Genomic DNA, 24,520 nt, shown 5'->3' with positions numbered 1-24,520 from the left:
TCAGCCATTTGGCCTCCATATTGAGCTTTTTCTGAGCCTTCGCTTCCATTGGTGACAACCACCTTGGGGTTTTATTTTCCAATAAGTCTTTGTATCTTATCCAGACATTGAACAATGCTTTCCTGACAATATGGTTTTTAAATGCTTTATGTGCTTTAACAAATATGCATGCCACCCAAAAACATTATTAAAACCTTCTAAGTCCAAAATGTCTGTGTTCTCAAGAAGCAGCCAGTCTTTCGACCAGCAGAATGCTGCTGATTCATAGTAAAGTTTAAAGTCTGGCAGGGCAAATCTGCCTCTTTCCTTTGCATCAGTTAATATTTTAAATTTTATTCTGGGCTTCTTGCCCTGCCAGACAAATCTAGAAATGTCTCTCTGCCACTTCTTGAAACAGTCCAACTTGTCCAAAATTTGCAATGATTGAAACAGAAATAACATTTTTGGCAATACATTCATCTTTATAGCTGCAATTCGACCCAACAAGGATAGGACACCCCTATTTTCATCAGAGGGTATGGTGTTATGTGACCCCTGAGCCAAGGAGGTAAGTAACTATACAACCTTTAGAAGACATCTGACGAGAACCCTGTACAGGGAAGTTTTCAAATATTTAATGATTTATTTTGTTTTGTTATATGTAATGGAACCTGCCCAGACTGGATGGGGCAACCCAGTCAGATGGGTGGAGTATAAATATATTATTATGATTATTATTTATTAGATAGAACGTCCCTTTTTTTTACCAGAGAAATGTTGGAGGGTATAACAATGGAGTTTAGCTTTGACTGGATTGTGCTGAGTGTGTGTCGGTGTGTGTTTTCATACCTAAAACGTAATCCTAGGAGCACCAAATGCTCTGTGATTACCATTATCCTCTGATCACCACTCCAAGAACATAATTGAGCCACAAACAGATTTTGGTGAGTATCCAAGTGCCACTGAAACGGTTGTAGAGCATCATCTGCTGGGTATAATGGAGAAGACATTCATTCCTGCTAACCACCGTTCTTCCTTTGCCTGTTGAGGGTGCTTTTTAAAACATTGTGTTCATAGGTACAAGAGTCTCCCTTCTGTTCTGCTCACATTAACTACTTCTAATCAGTGACGTTTAAAGAATAGCAAGACCTCCTGTGGCAGGAGACAAAAGAGGGAATCTGCTGTGGTCAGTTTACTAACACAGAGAAGCCAATATAGAAAAGCAAATTACATCTTGAATGAATGCTTTGTGCAGCAGGTGGAGAACAGCTTTCAGCAACGGGTCCTATGGGAAGCAGAAATTCTTGGTATGAAAACTGAGAGTATACAAGAACGTCCCTGTTTTCGTCTATGAAATGTTGGAGCATACAGAGCTTACTCTGGCGATATTATTTTCCCCCCAGCATGAATGTCTAGACCTCAGTAAAAGCAGTATTTTATTTTTTTTAAGGAACACTAAGCAAGCATTCCAACCCAGTTCCTGACAATATGTTCTTTTCAACTCTTATCAACATAAGCACATCCACTGTGAGATTAAATACTACCTAACAACCAGAATGCTACTAACATGAGTTTGACCAAACTGTGGGAGGCAGTGGAAGACAGGAGTGCCTGGTGTGCTCTGGTCCAGGGGGTCACGAAGAGTCGGGCACGACTAAATGACTAAACAACAAACAAGCAGAACAACGCTTGCTGGTGGCACCTTTGCAACCAGAGAGCCAGCGAGGCGTAATGGTTAAGGTGTGGGACTAGGACCTGAGAGACCAGAGTTCGAATCCCCTCAGCCATGAAGCTCACTTGGTGACCTTGGGCTAGTCACAATCTCTTAGCCTAACCTATCTTTCACTCCAGAGTTCCAGAAAGACATCTACTTCTGCTTCATTGACTATGCAAAAGCCTTTGACTGTCAACCGCAGCAAACTATGGCAAGTTCTTAAAGAAATGGGAGTGCCTGATCACCTCATCCTGAGAACTCTCTATGTGGGAAATCTTTTAATGAGGGTGAAAGAGGAGAGCGGAAAATATGGTCTGAAGCTCAACATCAAAAAATTGAAGATCATGGCCACTGGTCCCATCACCTCCTGGCAAATAGAAGGGGAAGAAATAGAGGCAGTGAGAGATTTTACTTTCTTGGGCTCCATAATCACTGCAGATGGTGACAGAAGTCACGAAATTAAAAGATGCCTGCTTCTTGGAAGAAAAGCAATGACAAACCTAGACAGCATCTTAAAAAGCAGAGACATCACCTTGCCAACAAAGGTCTGTATAGTTAAAGCCATGGTTTTCCCAGTAGCGATGTATGGAAGTGAGAGCTGGACCATAAAGAAGGCTGATCGCCGAAGAATTGATGCTTTTGAATTATGGCACTGGAGGAGACTCTTGAAAGTCCCATGGACTGCAAGAAGATCAAACCTCTCCATTCTGAAGGAAATCAGCCCTGAGTGCTCACTAGAAGGACAGATCCTGAAGCTGAGGCTCCAATACTTTGGCCACCTCATGAGCAGAAAAGACTCCCTGGAAAAGACCCTGATGTTGGGAAAGATGGAGGGCACAAGGAGAAGGGGACGACAGAGGACGCGATGGTTGGACAGTGTTCTCGAAGCTACCAGCATGAGTTTGACCAAGCTGTGGGAGGCAGTGGAAGAGAGGAGTGCCTGGCGTGCTCTGGTCCAGGGGGCCACGAAGAGTCGGACACGACTAAACGACTAAACAACAACAACAAAAGAACAATCTTTCACTCTATTCAGCTCACTGAAATACACATACACACAATGCCTGTGGCAGCAACTGCCTTCTGAAGGTTCCTCGGGCTGAAGGTTTGGCAGCCCTGGTGAAACCAACCACTCCCTGGTGACAAACAGTGTCTCCTTCTCCCCTCACAGTTCTTCCTCTGGAAACAGCTCCCTTCTGAAGGCTGCTAGGGCTGGAGGATGGGGCAAGGCAGGTGAGGAAAGCCATTACCTATCTGCTGACCAACAGTGACTCTCTCCCCTCACAGTTCTTTCTCTGGAAACAGCTCAGAACCTCACTGTTTTACCAAAGATTTCACATGCACAATGCAAACACACACACACATGCCCAGAACATGCATTACAGATTAAATGCGAAGCTCAAATCTTTTTGAATTTTGCATATTAGAGCTTTATAGGGATGTTGAATAACACCATAGCCATGAATCATGAAAGAGAAGAATTTGGTTGCTCCCGCTATCTCTCTGCCTCCATTTTATGTCTAGCTGATCCTTCGTCTCCGACATTATCCTAAGCATTCGATGATAGCTCCTTGTACTGAAACCGACCAAAGGCTGATCCAGCCCAGAATGCTCTTTTCTCAAAGTCAGCAGCTCTTTTAAGTTCTCAGCCAGCAATCCCTGCAAGCCTGTGGCTGGTGCATGCAATGGCATCCTGGATCATTCTAGAAAACATATAAGTTATGTTTTGCTTGTCTTGGCCCAGTTCTGTCTGCACCGCCTGCTACTTAGGAAAAGAATTGGGTGATGACACATTCTTCTGCTGCCTATTCCTTTCACAAAGAACCCGGTTTGAGAAGTGGAGGCTGCCTCACATTGCCCCGGCAACCCTACAAAGCTAAGTGGAGGGTCTGATTGTTCTGCCTGAGCAGAGTTGTGTTGGTATTTCAAAGTCTCCCTCTCACCCCAAGTGCAGCTGCCAACACACACACCACCCAGCAAAACACACATCTACCTTCTGTTGCCCTCATTTCCATCTCAATAGCTTCCTCTCCTCTGGCCCAGTTTCTATTCAACCTCTTCATGCTTCTTATTCCCCCACCCTGTCCCAAAAGGAGCAGCTGGCCGGCCTGAAATGAAATCCCCTTTTAAAATTCCCTCCCGGCTCTCTTCTGGGCAGTTCATTGGAGTGCAGGCCAGCCTCCTAGCAGGCCATCACACTCCTCCCTTCAGAAAGACAAATAGGATTCTGTAGCTGTTCATTGGCTGCCTCTGTTGAGGGCAAAGAGGAGCGAGTAAATAGGATTTGCAGACAAAGTGACAGCTGTGCTGGGGATGCCCTATAAATTAAAGGGAGGGCAGAAGGAGGGAAATTTGAAAATATTCTCAGAGAGACAAGATGAGCCTGGAGGCGGCAGATAGCAAAGCTTCATGGACGACGACAGGGGCACCCAGGGGATGCAGCTGGAAGAAACCACACCTGGAACAGCCAAAACGTCTGGTCTACAAAAAGGTACATGCAAAAGGAAAGAGAGTGAGAGAGAAGCTGTGTTGGCAAAGGTCTGGAGGTGGGTTAAGTATGGGCTGACGAGGTTGTAAGGAAGGCAGAGATGGAGGGAGACAGAACTGAGCAACAGGTGCAGTTCTGCAGGATATTTACTGCAATCCCCACTGAAATGAACAGTTGAGAAAGAGCGAGGCTGTGATCTTGTGCATCTCCGATTTACTTCGGTGGGGATTACTTGGGAAACTTCCCACCCAACTGCGTACCCATGTTAATTAGTGAGAGGGGATTTGGGATATGATATACAGTGAAATGAAAAAAGAATTCAAATATACATTCCCAAAGAAATGAGAGGCTTTTTTATTAGGGATAATAGGAGATGAATTGAGAAAAGAAGACTGCAAATTATTCTTGTATGCCACGACTGCCGCAAGGATTCTTGTGGCCCAAAAGTGGAAATCCCAAGAGTTACCAGCCCTAATGGAGTGGCAGACGAAATTATTCGAGTATACTGAATTGGCAAAAATGAGTTATAAAATTTGAGACCAAAAAGTGGCAAAGTTTGAAGAGGAGTGGAGTAAATTTGTTGTGTATATACGAAATAACTGTAGAAGTTTAAAAACTGTAGCAGGGCTAACATAATCTTGTGATGTATATAGAATGCAATTAAGAATCTGCAGGAATGGATGTAAATTGGGAAAACCGAAGCAGGGAAGGAGGGAAGTCCGGGCGCAAAATTGCGCAGGGTAAATAAGAAGATAAAAAAGGTTGAATGTTAAAGTTTAACTTTAATTTTGTTTTGTTTTTGAAAATCAATAAAAAAGTAATAATTAGTGAGAGAGGATATCATTCGGATTTTCTGATTCAGGCACTTCAATGTTTTGGGCCAGCTTTGGTCAACTGCTCCCCCTGTTCCCCAGTTCTTCTCTTCCGCCTTTTCTCCTTGCCCAGCATGACAAACAGCTTCCTAGTCAATTCCTCTAGTGATGCAGAAATTCTTCATCTGCAGATCATCAAACCGCTAATGGAGAAGAAGCGAAGGAATCGAATTGCCCAGTCTCTCAACCAACTGAAGGCTCTCTTACTAGGTGGCACCAGCCCAGGTAACAAGGTAAGGAGCCACGTTTGGTGTCTCCCCATAACCCATAATAACACATCCCACTGGGGATGAGAGGGCATCCACCATCAAGCTTCTGTATGTATCTAACATGATAAGCTTCAACTTTTTATGTTATTATTATTTATTAAATTTGTATGCCGCTCTATACCCGCATGTCTCAGGGCTATTGCAACATAAAATTAGAATCTTAAAAACACAAAATTTATAATAAAACAAAACAACCCAATAACCCTCCTCCCCAACACATTTTAAAAGGGCATCGGATGTCAATCAGCCAAAGGTCTGGCTAAAGAGGTGTATGATGAAGGTGCTTGGCAAACCTCCCTGGGGAGAGCATTCCACAGACAGGGAGCCACTGCAGAAAAGGCCCTTTCATGTGTTGCCACCCACAGGACCTCTCATGGAGGAGGCACACGTTGAAGGGCCTCAGAAGGTGATCTCAGGGTCTGGGTAGGTTCATATGGGGAGAGGCGGTCCTTGAGGTACTGCAGTCCTGAGCTGTTTAAGGCTTTATAGGTCAAAACCAGTACAGTGGTACCTTGGTACTCAAACTTAATCTGTTCCAGAAGTCTGTTCCAAAACCAAAGCAGGTGCCCTGGAAACAATAGTCGAGAGCTGCATCTGACCTTTGGCTTCCGAAAAACATTGGGAAACCAGAACACTTACTTCTGGGTTTTTGGTTTGGGAACCAAGGCGTTTGAGAACCAAGGCGTTTGAGAACCAAGGAACCACTGTACATTAAATTGGGCCCAGAAACTAATCGATAGCCAGTGCAGTGGGACCAGGATCGGTGTAATATGCTCAAACCATCTTTTTCCAGTGAGCAACCTGGCCGCTGAATTCTGCACTAACTGAAGTTTCCGAACCGTCTTCAGTGGCTGAATAAGCTTGTTTCTTCATATTCTCTCCCTCTTTCTCTCAGGATCCCTGAAAAGTATAGTTGTGTAAGCCGAGCTTAAGGATGTAAGGGAGAATTCTTTATATGTAAGGATGTAAGGGAGAATATAGCTTGGACTATAGGACACACTCTCCCAGCGTTCAAATGACAGTTTGGGAGAAAAGTTCCAGTAAAAAAATGCAATATGAGTTGCAAGAAAATAGTCTTGTTTCATTCACTTTTGAGACACCACACTAGAAAACTTACGTTGAACTACCTTCAAAAAACCTTCAGAACTGTAGTTTCATGGGGTGTGCTGAGAATGTTTTAAATCAGATGTCCCTGCCTTCTTATTAGGAATTACCATTCCCATGATGCTTCTGTAGGGGACTGTGAAATTTAAAGTGATTTCAATCTGTGATGCAGATGTCCCTCCAAGTTCATTGAATAATAGTTTCTTCGAATTACCAGCTCTCTTTGTTCAATTGAGAGTAGTTCCTGTCCATGCCAAATCCTCTTCTTTCTCCTCTTGCAATGCCAACTTCTGCCTGGTTCCAAGCCAGTCTCCAGTTATCCTCTTTTTTTTCCCCTCCCAAAAGCCTCTTCCTAATTCTCGCATGGACAAGGCTGCTCTTCTAGAAATGACTGTGCAGCGGATTCAAACATTGCAGCTAGCAGGTGAGTTGTAGGTGGGAATGGCTTATTGCAACGTACCATAGTGAAGATGGGTAACATGGAGCGAGTTGGGTGTGATGGTGAGGGTGGAGACCAGGAGTGTATCTACACACAAGAAAAAAAACGCTATAAATAAGTCAGAAATTAAATCGTGATAACAAAAGGAAAAAAAGATTTTTTTTTGCTCCCCACCACCATCTGGCATTGCATGTTTGTAACACATTCAAAACACTTTTTTCTACTAATGTAGCTGAGTCCCAGTGTTCAAATCCCCGCTCAGATATGCAGCTCACTGGGTGACCTTGGGCCAGTCACCATCTCTCAGCCTAACCTACCTCATAGGATTATTGTGAGGATAAAATGGAGAGAGGGAGAGTTATGAAGGCCACTCTGAGTTCATTGGAAGAAAGGTAGAATAGAAATGCCATAATTATAATTATAACAATAATAACAAATGAAGTGCCTCAGAGAGTCGCTTAAGTCACATGCACAGAATGGATTGAGTCCACTAGGCACATACTACAAAATTTTATCTGGATTGCAGGTGGGCCTGCTAGGAGGTAAATGGAGCAGGATTCAGCTCCTAGATCATTACAGCCTATAATCACAATTGTGTGAATTTCGCTTAAAAGAATTAAAAGTCTGCAGCCAAGCAAGCTGAATTCTGCAGCCTGTATAAATGATGTGAATGGGCAAATCTGCATAATTTCTCTCATTCGGCTCTGTTAAGCTATTTAAGACCAAGTGAAATCTTCAGTCATCCTCTCTGGTTTCTGATACTTCCGCGGGCATTGCCCACATACTTTCATTCAGACTTTCATCCATAAGGTCAGGAAGTTGCTGCAAACCAAGACCCAAGGGTACATACCCAAAGGCAAGATTAGAAGATCAGAAGGGACTGGACAGAGGAGGAATGGCGGAGACTGCCTCCCCAGCCTGAACCTTTCAGAGAAGAGGAAGACAGTATAGATTTACAACAGTGGTTTGCGGGAGGTCATAGCTCAGAGGCAGAAGAGGGGAGAAGCTGGGAAATAATGGGAGAAGAGGAGAAGGCAGAGCCAAAGCAGCTGGCTGACATGTTATCACTAGAAAGCATTCCAGACCCCCCTTCTCCCAGAACCCGGTGAGCATTGAAAGTAGGAGAGCAAAGGGCTCAGAGGCAAATAACTCTAAGTGGCCACCATCAGGTGGGTGGTGCTGTTGACAACTAAGGAGAGAAGGGGGGGTGGAGATTACTCGGAATAATGCCATTACTCTAAGAGGCTGCATTTCTAAGCCACTCTCTGTGAATGTTGAATAAAATACATTGTCAATAACTCTCCTTCTCTGTCTATTCCTGGCAGCCTACCGTAGGGGGATCAGATTCCCTGATGCCTGACAGAAGGGCTTTTTCTCCTTCACTTTTACACTGTGAATCACTGACATACTCACCTCCCAACTGATTGCTGATTTAATGATCAGTTTTGCCCCACCTCCATACCTTAGGCAGGCTGTCTGCTGTTTTCATTGTTTAAGGTGTCACTTGTATCCATTTAAAATTGAATTGGGGGGTTTAGGCAAAAGCATGGAGGATAAGGCTGTCAACGACTAGTCATGATGGCTCTGTATGCACTACCTCCTGAACCAGAGGCACCTGCCTCTGAATACCAGCTGCTGGGGGTCATGTGTGAAAACAGACCAGTGGTGTAGCATGGGTTGCCAGCACCTGGGGCTGTGTGGAGTAGGGTGGGTGGAAGGCAGGGAAATGGACGGAGTACGCAATGCACATCCAACTGCCTAATGCTATCCGCGTCACCCAGGAGGTCGCAGCCACAGAGATAAGAAAAAACGAGATGTTCCATTGTCTGGAGAGGTCAGTTCCTGGTTCGCATAGAGAATACGTTTTTAATGGAGCCTAGCGATGGAAGTGCTCAGCTGCGTTGAAGCAGCACTAGGTGTTGAAATTTTGCGCCCCCTAACAATTTTGCACCTATGGCAACCGCCCTTGAGCCCCCCACTGAACAGAGAAGGGCTTTGCATCTGATCCAACAAGGCTCTTTTATGTTAGAAGAAATCACACAGCTTATACCCCAGGCCCCTTTCTCCTCATGACATGCAGATGCATACATTTGATGGATGCTTGACTTGCCTCTCTCCTTTGTATGTTCTTTTTCTCTCCACAGTGGCAGAGGACAAGGGCTTTCATACAGGATACTCCTACTGTGCCTCTCTTGTCCAAGCCTTCCTCATTTCAGAGACACAGCGGTATCTGAATGCTGCGAGTCAGTCAAGCTCTTCATCCAGACACCCCTCTGGGACTTCACTGGCAATTTCTCCACCAGCATCTAAGCTGGGAAAGGTCTCCAGCTGGAGTGAAAAGTGCCTCGCTTCCCCTGGCTTTAGACGTTTTGAAAGGTCTTTCCCTTCTGGGATCCTGAACAGAACAGGGTCCCAGGTATTCTGGAGACCCTGGTCTCCTTGAACCTCTTTTAACCAATATATAAGGAAATGAGGGCAGAAAGAATCCTGTGTGTACTGGAGCTTCTAATTTATTTGGCTTTGGGGAAATACTTTCAGGAATTTTTGTGTGCCTGTGAAGCTCCATGGAGGAAAGTATTTGTGTCCTTCTTGTTCTGTCCACCTTGTCTTATGATCCATTTCCTGCTGTGTACATAAGTTTTTCCCGTGCTGCTTTCTGTGATTCTACATCTCACTGTTCTTGGTGTTGTTCACATGTATTAAATATAAAAGCTTGAAGAAAAGGAAAATTATTTGTAAATAAATGCTTCAAAAATACAGAATGATGTAAGAATTTTCATTAACTATATTGTTTGGCCTTCTCCTAAGTGGGTCAAATGTTCCCTAAATAACTGAAACTGCAAGAATGTCATATTTTTTTTGGAGGAGCTTTGTGTTTGGCATTGATATGGAAGAACACCAGTGCTTTACCAATCGTCTGCACTTTATTTGCAACTGGAATATGGTGTTTGCTTTCCACCATCAAGCCCAGAAAACGTTCAAGTTCCCAATATGTATCTCCCACACAGAGGGATACAAAAGTTTGGACAAGCACTTGTTACACCCATGTTACACCCAGGGCTATTGTTAAGGCAGTATCTACCCTGTTAGCTGCCATTCCTTCTCCTGCTAGGAACCATTGAAACTGCAGTTTTGCGAAAAATTATCAGGCCCCACCCCTGTTATGTACTGAGTTGAATGGGATCCAAAATGCAGCAGTCTGATTGGTCCTAGAACAATAGGATCCAAAATGCAGAAGTCTGATTGGTCCTAGAACGATAGGATTCAGAATGCAGCAGTCTGATTGGTCCACAGGAGCCACCCAATCCAGCTCCAGGTGGAAGTGAATCCGCAGCCTGATTGGCCTACAGGAGAATCCCGGAATTAGCCAATCACGTGCGGCCCATTGTGTAAATAATGTATATAAAGCAGATATTGTGGGGGAACTTTGATTCCTCCTCACCACTATGAGCTGAATAAAGAGCATGAAATCCACTCTCGACTCCGAGTATATTTCACCCCCCAAAAAAGAAAACACTACGATTCCCAGGATTCTCTGGGGGGGGGGGACCACACCCTGGTAAATTGGTATAAAACTCGCATAAACTTGTAGTTGTTGTTGGAAATGCTTGTCACTGAGGGGAAGGAGACACTCCAAGATCCTGGCTCACCAGCCAGACATGTATTTCCCCCAAGCAACAGCCTTGAAGAAGTGGATTAGTGGTCTGGATCTATTAGAAACACAATGGCTGCCTCCCTTTGCAGCGGAGGACTAAGGGGAGGCGAGCTGGGAAGCGAGCGGAAGCCACCTGGCCTAGAGGGGCCGGAAGTGCCTCTGCCGAAAACAGGAAGCTGCTCCTGTTAAGGGCGGAAGCGAAGCCAAGGTGGGCGGAGCCGGCGGGAGGGGAAAGAGCCCGTGCGCTTGGCTGGAACCCAAGATGGCGGCGGGGATGTACCTGGAGCACTACCTAGACAGTAAGAGCGGGCGCGGGGCTCGGGCGGGACGCGGCTCGAGGCAGGCGGCGCAGGCGGCTCCCAGGAGGCGGCAGAGGCCCCGAAAGCCCGCAGTCGGGGGAGGGGGGGTCGAGGCACCTCATATTCCTGCGTGTGGGTCAGTTCACACGTTACGGCAGCAGCCGACCCGGGTTCGCCCTGGTTCCTTTTTAACAGGGCGCTGCGGCTTAATCCCTCAATGTGCTCAGTGGTTCCAGTTCCTTCCCTTCGGGTTCGTTGTCTGTTTGAGTTTAGCCCTCATTCTGTTTTTCATCCCCCCCGACCCCCCAGAAGGAAGGGTGGAAGAAAGGAACTGCTTGATATTGGCATTGGTGAAATTTAAATGTAATAATGTTTGCAAATTCCACACCGCCTCCCTCCTCTTCCCACATCCACAGTTTGGCTCTGCCCTGGTTAAAATATGGCAGTGCACTCAGATACTGCTGGACACAAAAACCCGCTTTACAAAACACACATGCACAACAACCACTGTATTGTGCTTTGTTGGTTAGTCTGTGTGTGTGCAGGCATGGGGGAAAGCGTATGCAATGCTGGCACCTCTAACATGGCTCAGGACCTCAATACCTTAAGGACCGCCTCTCCCTATACAAACTGACCCAGACCCTGAACACCCTTCTCTATGTCCCTCATCCCAGAGAGGTTCGGAGGGTGGCAACAAGAACAGGTCTTTTCTGTGGTGGCTCCCCGTCTGTGGAATGCTCTCCCCAGAGAGGCTTCCTAGTTTACCCATGCCTAAATAATCTATGGTCTGTTAAAACTGGAGACACTGTTATTATGATTATTTTATCATGCGATTATGTTTTCCGCTCCGTAAAATGTGTTCTTAATGTTGTATACTGCCCTGGGATCTTTTGATAAAGGCTGATATATGAATCAGATTATTATTATATGACAGCCTATCCAGACATGTAGAATATTGACATGTGTTTTAATCTGTTTTTTATCTTATCATTTATTGTAAGCATTTTTTAATGTTTATAAGATCGTTATTTACAGATAATGTTATTGTTCTGTTATTTTTAAAAATGCTTTGAGGTTTTATTGCAGTCAAGCCTTGTGAAGTAAACAAAATGTGTTTTAAGGTGTGCACCTACAAATGTAAAATATGGTTGAGGTAAATGTGGGTATCGTATGAGTATGCTAGTCGAAGAGCCGAAATTGGCTGCAGCTTCTTTTCAAGTATATGTTTGGTTAGGAAACTATTCAGTCAACATGGAGTTAATGTTGAGCGTACAGTAAAAGAAAGTATAAATGAAGGTGTAAGAAAGAAGTAACACAGGCAGGTCCCCACCAAGCTGATCATCTTCTCCATCTCACACTTTCCCTCTTTCTCTAGGCATTGAGAATTTGCCCTTTGAGCTGCAGAGAAACTTCCAGCTCATGAGAGACCTGGACCAACGAACAGAAGGTAAGTTTGCAAAGCCTCTGCTGATTGAGATTGACTATATAAGTCTTCTTTGTCACACATGAAGAACAAATAAACCTGATGCTCGTATCCCTTTCTGTTTGGTGTCATGCCAGAGTGCTCTGCTATAATGCTGCACCCTACTTTTGCTTTCAGATCTCAAATCAGAGATTGATAAACTGGCCACAGAATATATCAGTAATGCACGGACGTTGTCTTCAGAGGAGAAGCTGGGGCTCCTCAAGCAGATCCAAGAGGCCTATGGGAAGTGCAAGGAGTTCGGCGACGACAAAGTGCAGCTTGCAATGCAGACGTATGAGATGGTACGAGGGGGCCTGATTAGGTGGGGCTTTTTGGACAGTCTTTGTGAAGAGCCTTCATCCAAGCAGAATTGTATCTCTTTGGGCAGTTACTTTCTGCTGCCATTCTATTTGCCTTTGTATAAGTCTTTGCTCTCTTGGTGGTTGGGACATATTACCTCAAAAATAACTCTCTCCCCCTCTTACCGTGTCTGCAGGTAGATAAGCACATTCGACGACTGGACACGGATCTCGCCCGGTTTGAAGCTGACTTGAAAGAGAAGCAGATAGAGTCAAGTGACTATGACAGCTCATCTAGTAAAGGCAAAAAGAGTGAGTTCTGGTTTCTGTAGAAGTGGCTGACATGAGGGGGGGGGGACAGGGGCAAATGAAAGATGTCCAGAAATGGTGATAGTAGAATTTCAGTCTTCAGAGCAAGGTACTATGAAAGAAAGACTGCATCCCCCTAAATCTGTTTTGAATTTATAACAAATCTAGAGAGGTACGGAAGAGGGAAAATTACTGAGTATTTCCTTCCATTCTGCTGACTGATTCCATCAGCAGATGGAACGCATTGGGTACCATCCACACAGTTGCTGCCTGACTCCACCCAAACTCATAGTGGGGGGAAATGCTAATACAGTGGTACCTCGGGTTACATACGCTTCAGGTTACATACGCTTCAGGTTACAGACTCCGCTAACCCAGAAATAGTACCTGGGGTTAAGAACTTTGCTTCAGGGTGAGAATAGAAATCGTGCTTCGGCTGCGCGGCAGCAGCAGGAGGCCCCGTTAGCTAAAGTGGTGCTTCAGGTTAAGAACACTTTCAGGTTGAGAACGGACCTCCAGAATGAATTAAGAACTCAACCCGAGGTACCACTGTAGGTAGACAAGGGGGGAAATATTTCATAATGGTGGCTTGAAGTACACTTGCATTGGCAGGGTAAATGTACATCTAGGCTGCAGCAAAGAGACATTTTCATACGGTAAGTAACTGTGCTTAAGAACAGTGAAGTCAACGAGCCAACCAGGAGGGAAGCCTACCTGTTGATATCAAATTGGACATATTTGTAAGCGAAAAGTTGTGTCAACGTAGAATCTGATGTTAAAAGAAGACGCTTCTAAAAAAGAAGAAGAAAAGAGGATTGGTTAAAACAAAGTTAAGGAAAAGATGCTGACACCAATTTATTATTTATATGCTGATCATCTGGGCGGCTTCCAACAAATTAAAGCATCAGACACAGTAAAACATCGAACATTAAAAACTTCCCTGTACAGGGCTGCCTTCAGATGTCTTTTAAAAGTCAGATAGTTGTTTATTTCCTGGACATTTGATGGGAGGGCATTCCTTAGGGCAGGAGCAACTACCGAGAAGGCCCTCTGCCTGCTTCCCTGTAACCCCACTTCTCGCAATGAGAGAACCGCCAGAAGGTCCTCGGAGCTGGACCTCAGGGTCCAGGCTGGACAGTGGGGGTGGAGACACTCCTTCAGGTATACTGGGCCTGTATAGACCTTGCTCCCGCCTTGACCTGCTCTATCCCATCATAGGAAGTAGCAAGTACTGCCAGGAGGTTATTTAAAAAGCATTGTAATAGAAACTCCAATTAAATGTATCCCACAGATTAGGAAAAAATGCACAAATGAACCTGACAGAATGTAATTGTGATTTACTTAATTCAAGGAAGCTATAACAGGCAGGAAGGCTTCCTTTTAAAAAAAACTCTTGCATGTATGTTTTATAGTTATGTAAGTAGCAGGCGAAATTCTGAATATTAAGTGGCATATAAATATCTGAAATAAATAAAGTAGATTCTGCCGCAAACAGATTGGCAAAAATAGCATTAGGAAAACAAAAGATGCTGAGGGAAAATCCACATAGCTTCTGCAAACGGAAGTCCTGCTGTAGCAACGTTTTAGAATTATCCGCTAATGCAACAGTGTCTGGGTACAGAACATAAAACAGCGTAGATGTAAAACGAGAGTTTTCAAAATAGAAGGAAGCAGTGAGGTATTCTACAGGTCTGCTTTGAGACCTGCACTGTTTGACTTGTTCGTAAATTACCGTATCTGAAATCCTTTGTGAACATGAGGGCGAAGCTAACAGATGACACCAAATGATGGGTTCTAAAGAACTTAAAAACCAAAAGGATCTCTCCAGATTGGGCAACAACGAATGCCATTTGAGATTCATTGCAAGTTAGCACAAAATGATGGCCATTGGGGCAGAAAATCTTAGCCACATACACTAATGAAATCATAACTAGTTGTGACTAACCTGGAAACGGCTCGTAAGAGCATGGTGGATAGTGCAATGAAAACAGGGACTCAGTGTAGTGGCAGTGAAAACACCAATTTCCACATTAGGAGTTTTTTTTGGGGGGGTGACTAGTGTACCATTTAAAACCAGCTACTAAGCAGCAGTGGGAAATGGCTGTTCTTTTCATGCCAGGCTCTGCCTGTGGATTCCCTGGAGGCATCTGGGCAGCTACCAGGAGAAGCAGGATGCCGGGTTAGGTGGCTCTGTAAGCTGATCCAGCAGGCTTTTTTGTGTGCAGTGAGATTCACGTTTGGCTTAATTTATTCTTATTGCTAATGCTGTGTTCCAATGCGGGAAGGGGGAGAGGTTATAGAGCCTCAAATTGTTTTTTTCTACAGAGATTTGAAAGCATGCTAGTAGGCCAAATAAGCTCTGTTTGTCCCAAAGAGAGGTACTTTATTTGCCCCCCTTTGTCCGTGTTGTGCGCACAGAAGGCCGGGTCCAGAAAGAGAAGAAAGCAGCCCGTGCTCGCTCCAAGGGGAAGAATTCTGACGAGGAGGCGCCAAAGACAGCCCAAAAGAAGCTGAAACTAGTCCGCACGTGAGTGGGAAGAGGGGACAGGCAGAAGCAGGGATCTGTGTTAGTAGATGTTACCAGTCTCGCCCAATGTCAGCTCTACTCCATTCTAGCACCATCCATGGTCGTTGTTGTGCCCAGAAACTCTGGCAGACTAGGTGGTCAATTTTCCTACTGGTGAGGATTGTGAAAAGTGCCAAGCTGGCAAGTTCTTTATTTCTTAAGGTAGTTGATTCCAAGGGACATGGGTGGCGCTGTGGTCTAAACCACTGAGCCTCTTGGGTTTGCTGATCAGAAGGTCGGCGGTTTGAATCCCCGCGATGGATTGAGCTCCTGTTGCTCTGTTCCAGCTCCTGCCAACCTAGCAGTTTGAAAGTACACCAGTGCAAGTAGATAAATAGGTACCACTGTGGTGGGAAGGTAAATGGCGTTTCCGTGTGCTCTGGCTTCCGTCATGGTATTTCATCGCGCCAGAAGCAGTTTAGTCATTATTGCCACATGACCCAGAAAGCTGTCTGCGGACAAACGCCGGCTCCCTCGGCCTGAAAGCGAGATGAGCGCCGCAATCCCATAGTCGCCTTTGACTGGACTTAACCGTCCAGGGGTCCTTTACCTTTTACCTAGTTTATTCCAGAGTGAGGTGGGGGTGAAGGGAATGTTTTTTGATTGCAGGGGTCTGAGAGAAGTCTCCACTGATGACTTACTAACTCTGCTTTCCGTCCTGAAGCAGCACAGAGTACGGGATGCCTTCGGTTACCTTTGGAAATGTTCACCCCTCCGATGTGCTGGACATGCCTGTGGACCCCAATGAGCCCACCTACTGCCTCTGCCACCAAGTCTCCTATGGGGAGATGATTGGTTGTGACAACCCTGATGTAAGAGACTCTCTTAGGAGTTGAGGGTGTGGGGTGAGGGGGGCTCAGCTCTGGGGCAATGGGGACAGCTGCAGATGCGGGGAATCTAAAGGGCCTCATGACACCATTGTGGAAGTCAGGATTCTGAAACTAGAATATAGTGGTCCCTCGGGTTACATACGCTTCAGGTTACAGACTCCACTAACCCAGAAATATTACCTCAGGTTAAGAACTTTGCTTCAGGATGAGAACAGAAATCGTGCTCCGGCGGCGCAGCAGCAGCAGGAGGCCCCATTAGGTAGGGGGTGCTTCAGGTTAAGAACAGTTTCAGGTTAAGAACGGACCTCCGAAACAAATTAAGTACTTAACCTGAGGTACCACTGTATTTTTGTTTATGACCTTAGTACAGATTGGCAACACTGTTTAAAATATTAAAGTTTCCTAAATTAGCAAACCACCCTTTGGCTTGCTGTTCACCTTGCCTTGTTTCTTCTTTTTTTAGAAGCGAATGCCTAGGAAAAAGCTATGGATATGGGGCAGTCGTTTACTGTGTGTTTATGTATTCTTTCCCTCAGGACTCTTGCCAGGCCTCATGCAATAGTGCAGTTTTAGCTGAAGTTCTCTCTTGCCACTGCATAGTGGATAAGGAGTGCATCATGTCTGAGCAGCACAATGTGCCTCACTTTCCTCTTTCTATAAAAAAGGTTTCCTGGAATGTTGCCACATTATCTCCGCATGCCTTAGCGCTTCTTCAGCCAGTCCTTCAGCTCCCCTCCTTCCCTCCCTAAAGGAGCTGCAAATGGAGGTGGAAATGGCTACTAGTGACCTGGCACCTGCAGTCACTGCCCAACCCGACAGTTTTCCTTTAGGCTTCGCAGCTGCAGTGTTCCTTGGAACACCGAGGCACTTGCTCTCTCAGCCATCCCCAGCAGTGTTGTCTGTGTTACACTTCCCAAACTTTGCAGCACGCACACCCCCAAATTGAGAGGCTCTGGGTTCACAGGTTCCAGCTGCTCCGTGAAACATTTCATATGTGTAACAAGTGGTAGGAGAGGATACTGGATCGGAGCCCTGCCCTGTCTCCATTTGAGTTTTGTGTCTTAATTTATCATAGACAGCCATTTGGTGATAACAGGCCTACTTCCAGCCTTCCAAATAGTTTCCTGTTTTAATATTCATTTATTTCCACATATTTCCTGGGTCTTCATCTACTAATCAGTTTTAAAAAAATAAGTCCAAATGAGCATGTGTGTTAAAGCTTTTGTGTAGTAGCAGCAGTAGTAGTAATAATAAAATAATAATAATTTTATTTATACCCAGCCAAGACCGGGCTCAGGGTGGCTAACAACCAATAATAAAAACAAGTTGATTAAAATACAATTTAAAAGATTAAGATACAACATTAAAACATTAGGATGCAGCCTCTTCACAGGAGGAGAAAGGAAAAAGAAAGAGGGGGGAGGGAATCAAACATACCAAGCCAAAGGCCAGGTAGAACAACTCTGTCTTACAGGCCCTGCGGAAAGAAATCAGATCCCGCAGGGCCCTGGTCTCATGAGGCAGAGCGTTCCACCAGGCTGAATCCAGTGTGGAAAAGGCCCTGGCTCTGGTTGAGGCTAATCTAACTTCCTTAGGGCCCAGGGCCTCTAGGGTGTTGCTATATATGGACCTTAAGGTCCTCCGTAGGGCATACCAGGAGAGGCGGTCCCATAGGTACGAGGGTCCTAGGCCTTGAAGGGTAAGTGAGCAGGAGCAAGCTTTTAATTCTTCAATCTTCATTCCCAGCAAGTTGTGTCTGCACAGGACTCATCAGTTCTTTAGGTAGATATGTATTTAGTTGTGTTAGCTACTGGCTTTGCAATTTGTGTAGCGTGACAGAGAAACTTATTATCAAACTGAATTAAAACACCAGTTATTTGTGTGCAAATGTACAGAATACATACAACACCCCTTAAAATTCAATTCAAATTTTAAAATTACACAACTATACAGTTTAAAACTCAGGACATTGTTGTGGCCTTATTTGAATCATCATCATTTGTATTCTGCCTTTCCAAAGTTAACTATGCTGCAGAAAGCTTGCAACATGAAAGCATGTACATAATTACAGCAATATAACAAAAGTAGTCACGAGCATAAATAAAAATATCTCTGTAAGCATACAGAAAAATAAACAATCCCCAAATGAATCATAAGGATTAACAATAAAGATACCAAAAAACACACCCCAATAACACCAAAATTTATGCATCACCAAAATAAAATCTTGACCCCTAACAAAAAAAACAACACCTAAATAATACTCCACCCCAAGAGTGCTTTGCAGGACTCGCAGCAAAGATGGTTGGTTGCAGCTGGCTAAATGCCCTCGCTGAGACAGTGTCAATTCTTTGTTAGGACATAGAAGCTGCACTCGCTGAACTGGTTGATGGATTCTTCAGCAGGGATGATTCCACTTGTGTGTGTATTTCTAATGGGGTGTGTGTAACATAGCTTCAGAGTACAGGGGCCAGATGAGCCCCATAGAGATAGATAGATAGATGGATGGATGGTTAAGAAGCTTTGGAAGGGTCAGGAGCAAGGGAGAAGGGAATGTTCATTATGGAGTAATAGATTTATTGCATTAGCCGTGTGGCCATAGCATGATATACATAGAAATAACAACATAAAATGGGGGTGGGGAGGTAAAGGTAGATATCGTCCTGGGCAAATACTTAAAGGGAGAAAAAAAAGAAAAGAAATAACAGAAGAAACAGAGGATTTAAAACATCGAGTGACCGAATAGTACAGAAACAAAAAGACAAAAAACTGCTGAGGCTGGAGGAGGATCGTTGAAGGGGTCCTTCAGCTCCTCAGATTTGTCCTAGCTCCATTGTCCTTGTACAATAAAGCTACTTGGAACTTCGTTCGATTGTGCAGCGTATCGACTGCAGCTGTGGTGTTAAAAAAGAAGTTAGTGCCGCTTTCCTCTTCATCACACTGAGCAGGAAGTTAGCTGTCATCTCGGTAATGCAACAATCAGAGTCCTGCAAAAAAAGGGACACTATCCAGGGCTGGATTGGGAGATGAAGCTTGTTCATGAGAGGAGTTAAAAACCGAGATCTTTCATTTGACCAGTTAGGACAGAAGAGCATTACGTGTTCCATAGTCTCCAGGATTATGGAGTAGATTATGTACTGATCCTTTACAAAGACAGTGATGCCAAACCATAAGAGGGAGGAAAAGGGCTTGAAAGTGAGGCTCTGAGACAAGGGGTCACTAACTTTAAGCTTTTGTGCTCTTTATACCTTTCCCCAGTGCTCCATTGAATGGTTCCATTTCGCTTGTGTGGGCTTAACAACAAAGCCAAGAGGGAAATGGTGAGTGACTATTTGCTTTCTACAGTCATACCTCGTGTTGCGTCTGCTTCATGTTGCGCCTTTTCGTGTGACGTCCCACGACAACCCGGATGTACCGGAACGGGTTACTTCTGGGTTTCACCGCTCGCACATGTGCAGAAGCGCTAAATCGCGCCGCGCACAAACACGGCACTTCTGGATGCGAACACTTCGAGTTGCGGATGTGCCTCCGGGACGGATTGTGTCCACAACTCAAGGTTCCACTGTATAGTGCATGGGTAGGCAAACTAAGGCCCAGTGGCCAGATCCGGCCCAATCAGCGTGTTTTTACATGAGTAGAATGTGTCCTTTTATTTAAAATGCATCTCTGGGTTATTTGTGGGGCATAGGAATTTGTTCTCTCTCCCCCCCCAAAAAAATATATAGACTGGCCCCCACAAGGTCTAAGGGACAGTGGACTGGCCCCCTGCTGAAAACATTTGCTGATCCCTGGTATAGTGCCTTATAAAATCTCTGTACCCAGTCTCCACTGTGCTCTGAGGGAATCGGAGCACTGAACATTCGGAGCTTGAGGAAAGATTGCAGTTTTCTGAAGACGGGTGCTCATTAGGAAAGACTAGCAAAATACACAGATAGAAGACTGCATTTCAGAGTTCACTGGGTGGGGGTACAAAGCCTTGCAGGATCCTCATTTGTAAGATATGAGCCTCCCGGCATCTACCGTATTTTTCGCTCTATTAGACTCACCGTACGATAAGGCGCACCTAGTTTTTAGGGGAGGAAAACAAATAAGAAAGGAACCCAAAGTATCCCGGGCTAAGAGGGAGCGCTCCTCCATCTTTGCTCAGGAGGCTTTGCGGGCTATCTCTGAAGCCAGGAGAGCAAGCGGGATCGGTGCGCACCGATCCCTCTTGGCCTCCTGGCTTCAGCGAAAGCAAGCCTACTGGCTTTCCTCCCGCAAGAGCCGCAGGCTCTTTAAAGGGAGCACGGCTCTTGGGGGCTTTTCTGGAAGGTAGGGGAAAGGACAGAGCCGCACGCCAGCCGGGAGAGGCTGCACGTGGCTAAGGCTCCCCCAAGAGCCGTGCTCCCTTTAAATAGCGCACGGAGTGTGTGTGCGGCTCTTGGGGGCTTTTCCCCAAGGAGGGAGAAGGGCAGCCCTTCTCCCTCCTCGGGGAAAAGCCCCCAAGAGCTGCACACACGCTCCATGCGGTTCTTTAAAGGGAGCGCTGAGCAAAGCCTCCCGTCTGCATTCGCTCCATAAGACGTACGCACATTTCCCCTTACTTTTTAGGAGGGGAAAAGTGCGTCTTATAGAGCGAAAAATATGGTAGCTGCAGGTTAAGTTTTGCTGCCACTGCAACCCAGTACAGTGGTACCTCGGTTTACATACGCTTCAGGTTACAGACTCTGCTAACCCAGAAATAGTGCTTCAGGTTAAGAACTTTGCTTCAGGATGAGAACAGAAATTGTGCTCCGGCAGCGCGGCAGCAGTAGGAGGCCCCATTAGCTAAAGTGGTGCTTCAGGTTAAGAACAGTTTCAGGTTAAGTACGGACCTCCGGAACGAATTAAGTACTTAACCCGAGGTACCACTGTACTATACCTTATCCTCTCCCCCCCCCCCCCGGAGTGAATGGCAGCTATTCATGTGTATGGGTGAAAGTTGTAGGGGTGTGCTTGGTGACTCAACTGGTGTGATGGCCCCAGCTACTGAGAACTGTTCCTGTACTCTTCTGACTTCTCCAACCTTTCAAGCGTTTCTTGTGCCTACTGGAGTTTTGACACTGTGAGTCCATAGCAATTGGGGTTTAAAAATATATTCAATATTTGTTCATGTCTATCTTACATGTACTTAGGCCTCTTATATGGATGTTGATATTTTGATACTTTGTATATGCTTGTAACAGTAGTCATAGTAATAATAAAATAAAAATAAAACAAGCTGCCTGTCTGCAATATATTGTCAGGACTTTAGATGCTTGTATCGCTGCAAATTGTGAATTTTGGAGTCTCACTTTCTGGTGCCATACTTGGATAACTCACTTGGTGACCTGAGAATATTACACTATGACGTGGGGGAAATGTATATTGGACCTTTCTGGCAACACAAATGCTTTAAAAGGTTGTATGCAGTGACTTGCAAAAGCTCAGAACCAGAGAGAGTGTTGTTTTTGTTGAAAAGAGGCACCATCTCCAACCTTTAGTTGTACTTATCTTTTGTGGAAAAACCATTTTCTTCCAAATGCTCCATGAAGTCCTGGCAGACTGCTGAAATCCAAATTCTAAAAAACACCTTTACATATTTTTGAAACCTAGGCACAGCATTGAAGGAAATGTATGAATAGGGCCATCCTATGACAAGATGGAAAATCTGAGATGAAAATCCAGATGACATCACTAATTAACATAAATTATGCTCTACTGGAAAATTTTCTTTCACTGGCTTTCCTTGAAACAATGTTTTCCCCCAACTTACTACAATTCCCATCATCCCTTACCACTGGTAATGGGAATTGTAGTCCAATGGGTGATGGGAATTGTAGTCCAAAAACAGCTGGAGACCCAAGTTTGGGAAGCACTGCCTTAAAGGAACAGGAGCATCTGAATAAGTGCATGGTGCATTGTACTCTGTAGGCCAGACAGACAATACTGTCTCCTACTTTTAGTGGCACACAGAATCCAAATGGTTTTCCTACCCTGCCTCCTGGTAATGCAGTTTTTGTATACAAATTTACTCAGTTTGCATAGCACCTATTATATTGCTTTCTTTTCTTTTCTGCTTGCAGAATTGGGAATTTCTTAATACGCAATTCTAGATGCCTTTTCATTCTCAGACACCATTTGTTTTGTGATTGCTGCTTTTGCCTTGTCTCCCTGCTACAGGTTCTGCCCTCGCTGCTCCCAGGAGAGGAAGAAGAAATAAAACCTGCGTGTTCTGAGGTCCAGATGTGGTTACCAGAACACTCACCCCTACTCCTGGGCTTCAGCACCCTTCTCCCAGTTCCTGGGGTTTCATAGTTAGGGGGTGGGTCTCATCCTGGGTGAGCAGTGCTACCTGTGAATGGTTTGTATCCATATGATGGTTCCTGCGTGTACTGAAACACTCACTGCTTCCCAGTTCCTCTGCGGCGGCAACCCTTGAGGGGGAAGATGGAGTAAGCCTTCTTCGTTCTTACAACCTTTTACCCTGAATAGGTTCCAAAGCTTGCATTAGCTCGGAGGAACCCAGACTTGTTGGTGGAAGGAGGAGTGACACCTGAATAACAGAAGAAATGAAACATTTCCTCCAAAAAATTTCTCATTTGTGTCCCAGAAGAGGGGCAACCAAGTCAAGCCCCTTGTTCAGTAAGCTGTGTAAGAAGATGGGCCTCTCATGCCTCCCCTTCCCCCCCCCCCACGACATTCCATTTCTCAAAGGGAGCGGAACCATTTAGAGCCAACTGGAATGGGTCTCGTTTTCTTCGTGAGGAGGAGCGTGCGCCCCCCCCCCGCCTGCTGAATGAAGTGTTTTGTGGATTTTTAAACGGAGGCCATCCAGAATTCACTCCTCTCTCGGTGGTGCTTGTATTGGGGGAAACCCCGTGTTGTAAAATATGGCATTAAATAAAGTCAATTCAACAAACTTTGTAGTGATTCTCGGTTGTGAGTAGAGGGGTGGGATTCACGGAGCAGGCAAGTCATTGACGGAAGAAGAGGCATCTTCAGCACTTAAGAGCTCTAACTTGCCCGTCTTACCTGCAGTGGTTGTTTCTGATACTTGGTTTTCAATATTGCGATATATCACCGGCTAAACGTCGCAATATGCTGATCTAGCACAATGTCTGAAATAAGGGCGGAGCACGGTTGTTGCTGCTGTTATTATTTTATTTGTACCTCACCCATCTTAGTTGGTCCAGCCACTCTGAGTGGCTTCCAGCAAATATAAAAGCATAATAAAATATCAAAAATTAAAAACTTGCATGTACAACTTTGCTGCCTGCTTATGTCTTCTAAAAGTTGCATTTTAATAATGCAAGAAGCTAATACTGTAATTAACGATGGGGAATTCAACTGGTTATAGCAACAGGAGACAGACTTCACAAAAGTGCTTTAAAAAACCTGGGTTTTTTTTGTTTTTTAAAGTACAGTCATACCTCATGTTATGTCTGCTTCATGTTACGTTCTTTCAGGTTATGTCCCGCGGCAACCTGGAAGTACCGGAAAGGGTTACTTCCGGGTTTCACTACTCGCGCATGTGCAGAAGCACAAAATGACGTCATGCGCAGAAGCGGCAAATCGCAGCCAGAGGTACCACTGTATTTGCTAGATACCTAAAAGATAAAGTAGGCACCAGACAAGCATCCCAGAAGAGGGATTTTTACAATGGGGTGTTGCAGCCGAAAAAGTGCTTTTCGTGATCATTAGGATGAGCCTGGTGCATAAGTCTGCAGTGGCTCCACCTGATTTTGGCTTTGATTGGCTCCACAATGCAGCCCCCAACAGGCTACCCCCCGAAGCCTGGATCTCCCAACCCATGTGGGGCCTTACAGGTTAACACTGACTTTGAATTGGCCTTTTCCTCCACTTCCTGTCCTGGCCGCCTTTCTACCATCTTGCTCTCCTGGTTGCTACTTTCCTTCTGGTTTCTACTTTCATTTATGTTGATGGTTCAGTTAACTCCCACAAATTTATTAAAGCCCATGTTCTGCTTCATGTGCTCTTTTTTGGGGGGAATTTATTTATTTATTGCCATTTTGTGTTTTCTAGCTATTCTACTTAACGCTGCCATAACCAAATAAAGTCATTTCAGGTTTACTGTAGTTGGGACAAAATGTTCTACAGAAGTAAATGGAGGCAAGAATGAACACAGGCATATTAACAATATACTGTATTTTTCCATCTGTAAGATGCCCCCTATTTTGGGGGACTCCAATTTTAGAAAATGGGAGATGTATCCGT

At 45.0% G+C, this 24,520-nt stretch overlaps 2 protein-coding genes across 8 annotated transcripts; both read left to right on the top strand.

Moving 5' to 3' along the window:
* The first annotated feature begins 3,051 nt into the window (after positions 1–3,051).
* On the top strand, positions 3,052–9,606 carry LOC310752909 (uncharacterized protein). 3 transcript variants are annotated; one of them, XM_083594069.1, is made up of 4 exons: positions 3,052–4,181; positions 5,182–5,283; positions 6,769–6,847; positions 9,007–9,606. In XM_083594069.1, exons 1-4 carry the CDS (start codon positions 4,068–4,070, stop codon positions 9,303–9,305), a joined length of 594 nt encoding a protein of 197 aa, XP_083450195.1. In that variant the 5' UTR covers positions 3,052–4,067; the 3' UTR covers positions 9,306–9,606. The 3 variants fall into 3 exon arrangements, with proteins under 3 accessions (XP_083450195.1, XP_083450194.1, XP_083450193.1); XM_083594068.1 differs by having other exon boundaries at positions 4,076–4,181; positions 5,093–5,283; XM_083594067.1 differs by having other exon boundaries at positions 4,085–5,283.
* Positions 9,607–10,677: 1,071 nt separating this feature from the next.
* ING4 (inhibitor of growth family member 4) lies at positions 10,678–23,204 on the top strand. 5 transcript variants are annotated; one of them, XM_083594039.1, is made up of 8 exons: positions 10,678–10,816; positions 12,192–12,263; positions 12,417–12,583; positions 12,778–12,892; positions 15,311–15,416; positions 16,120–16,267; positions 19,544–19,605; positions 22,466–23,204. In XM_083594039.1, the coding sequence occupies exons 1-8, from the start codon at positions 10,780–10,782 to the stop codon at positions 22,503–22,505; spliced, it is 747 nt and encodes a 248-aa protein (XP_083450165.1). In that variant the 5' UTR covers positions 10,678–10,779; the 3' UTR covers positions 22,506–23,204. The 5 variants fall into 5 exon arrangements, with proteins under 5 accessions (XP_083450165.1, XP_083450167.1, XP_083450166.1 ...); XM_083594040.1 differs by having other exon boundaries at positions 10,679–10,816; positions 16,123–16,267; XM_083594038.1 differs by having other exon boundaries at positions 10,679–10,816; positions 15,308–15,416; positions 16,123–16,267.
* Positions 23,205–24,520: the final 1,316 nt, after the last annotated feature.

Source organism: Podarcis filfolensis (genome assembly GCF_964270895.1).
Source record: "Podarcis filfolensis genome assembly, chromosome: 17".
Taxonomy (NCBI): Eukaryota; Metazoa; Chordata; class Lepidosauria; order Squamata; family Lacertidae; genus Podarcis; species Podarcis filfolensis.
Note: the sequence above shows the minus strand (reverse complement) of the source record. Positions and strands in the feature narration are given on the sequence as shown.

Excerpts from the sequence above, each read along its gene's own strand:
- ING4 (XM_083594041.1), top strand. The coding sequence starts at position 10,780 with ATGGCGGCGGGGATGTACCTGGAGCACTACCTAGACA. Across the intron at positions 10,817-12,191 it reads CCTGGAGCACTACCTAGACA|GCATTGAGAATTTGCCCTTT; the intron begins GTAAGAGCGGGC and ends CTCTTTCTCTAG. Across the intron at positions 12,584-12,777 it reads CAATGCAGACGTATGAGATG|GTAGATAAGCACATTCGACG; the intron begins GTACGAGGGGGC and ends CCGTGTCTGCAG.
- LOC310752909 (XM_083594067.1), top strand. The coding sequence starts at position 4,945 with ATGTTAAAGTTTAACTTTAATTTTGTTTTGTTTTTGAAAATCAATAAA. Across the intron at positions 5,284-6,768 it reads GCACCAGCCCAGGTAACAAG|CCTCTTCCTAATTCTCGCAT; the intron begins GTAAGGAGCCAC and ends CCCTCCCAAAAG. Across the intron at positions 6,848-9,006 it reads TCAAACATTGCAGCTAGCAG|TGGCAGAGGACAAGGGCTTT; the intron begins GTGAGTTGTAGG and ends TTCTCTCCACAG.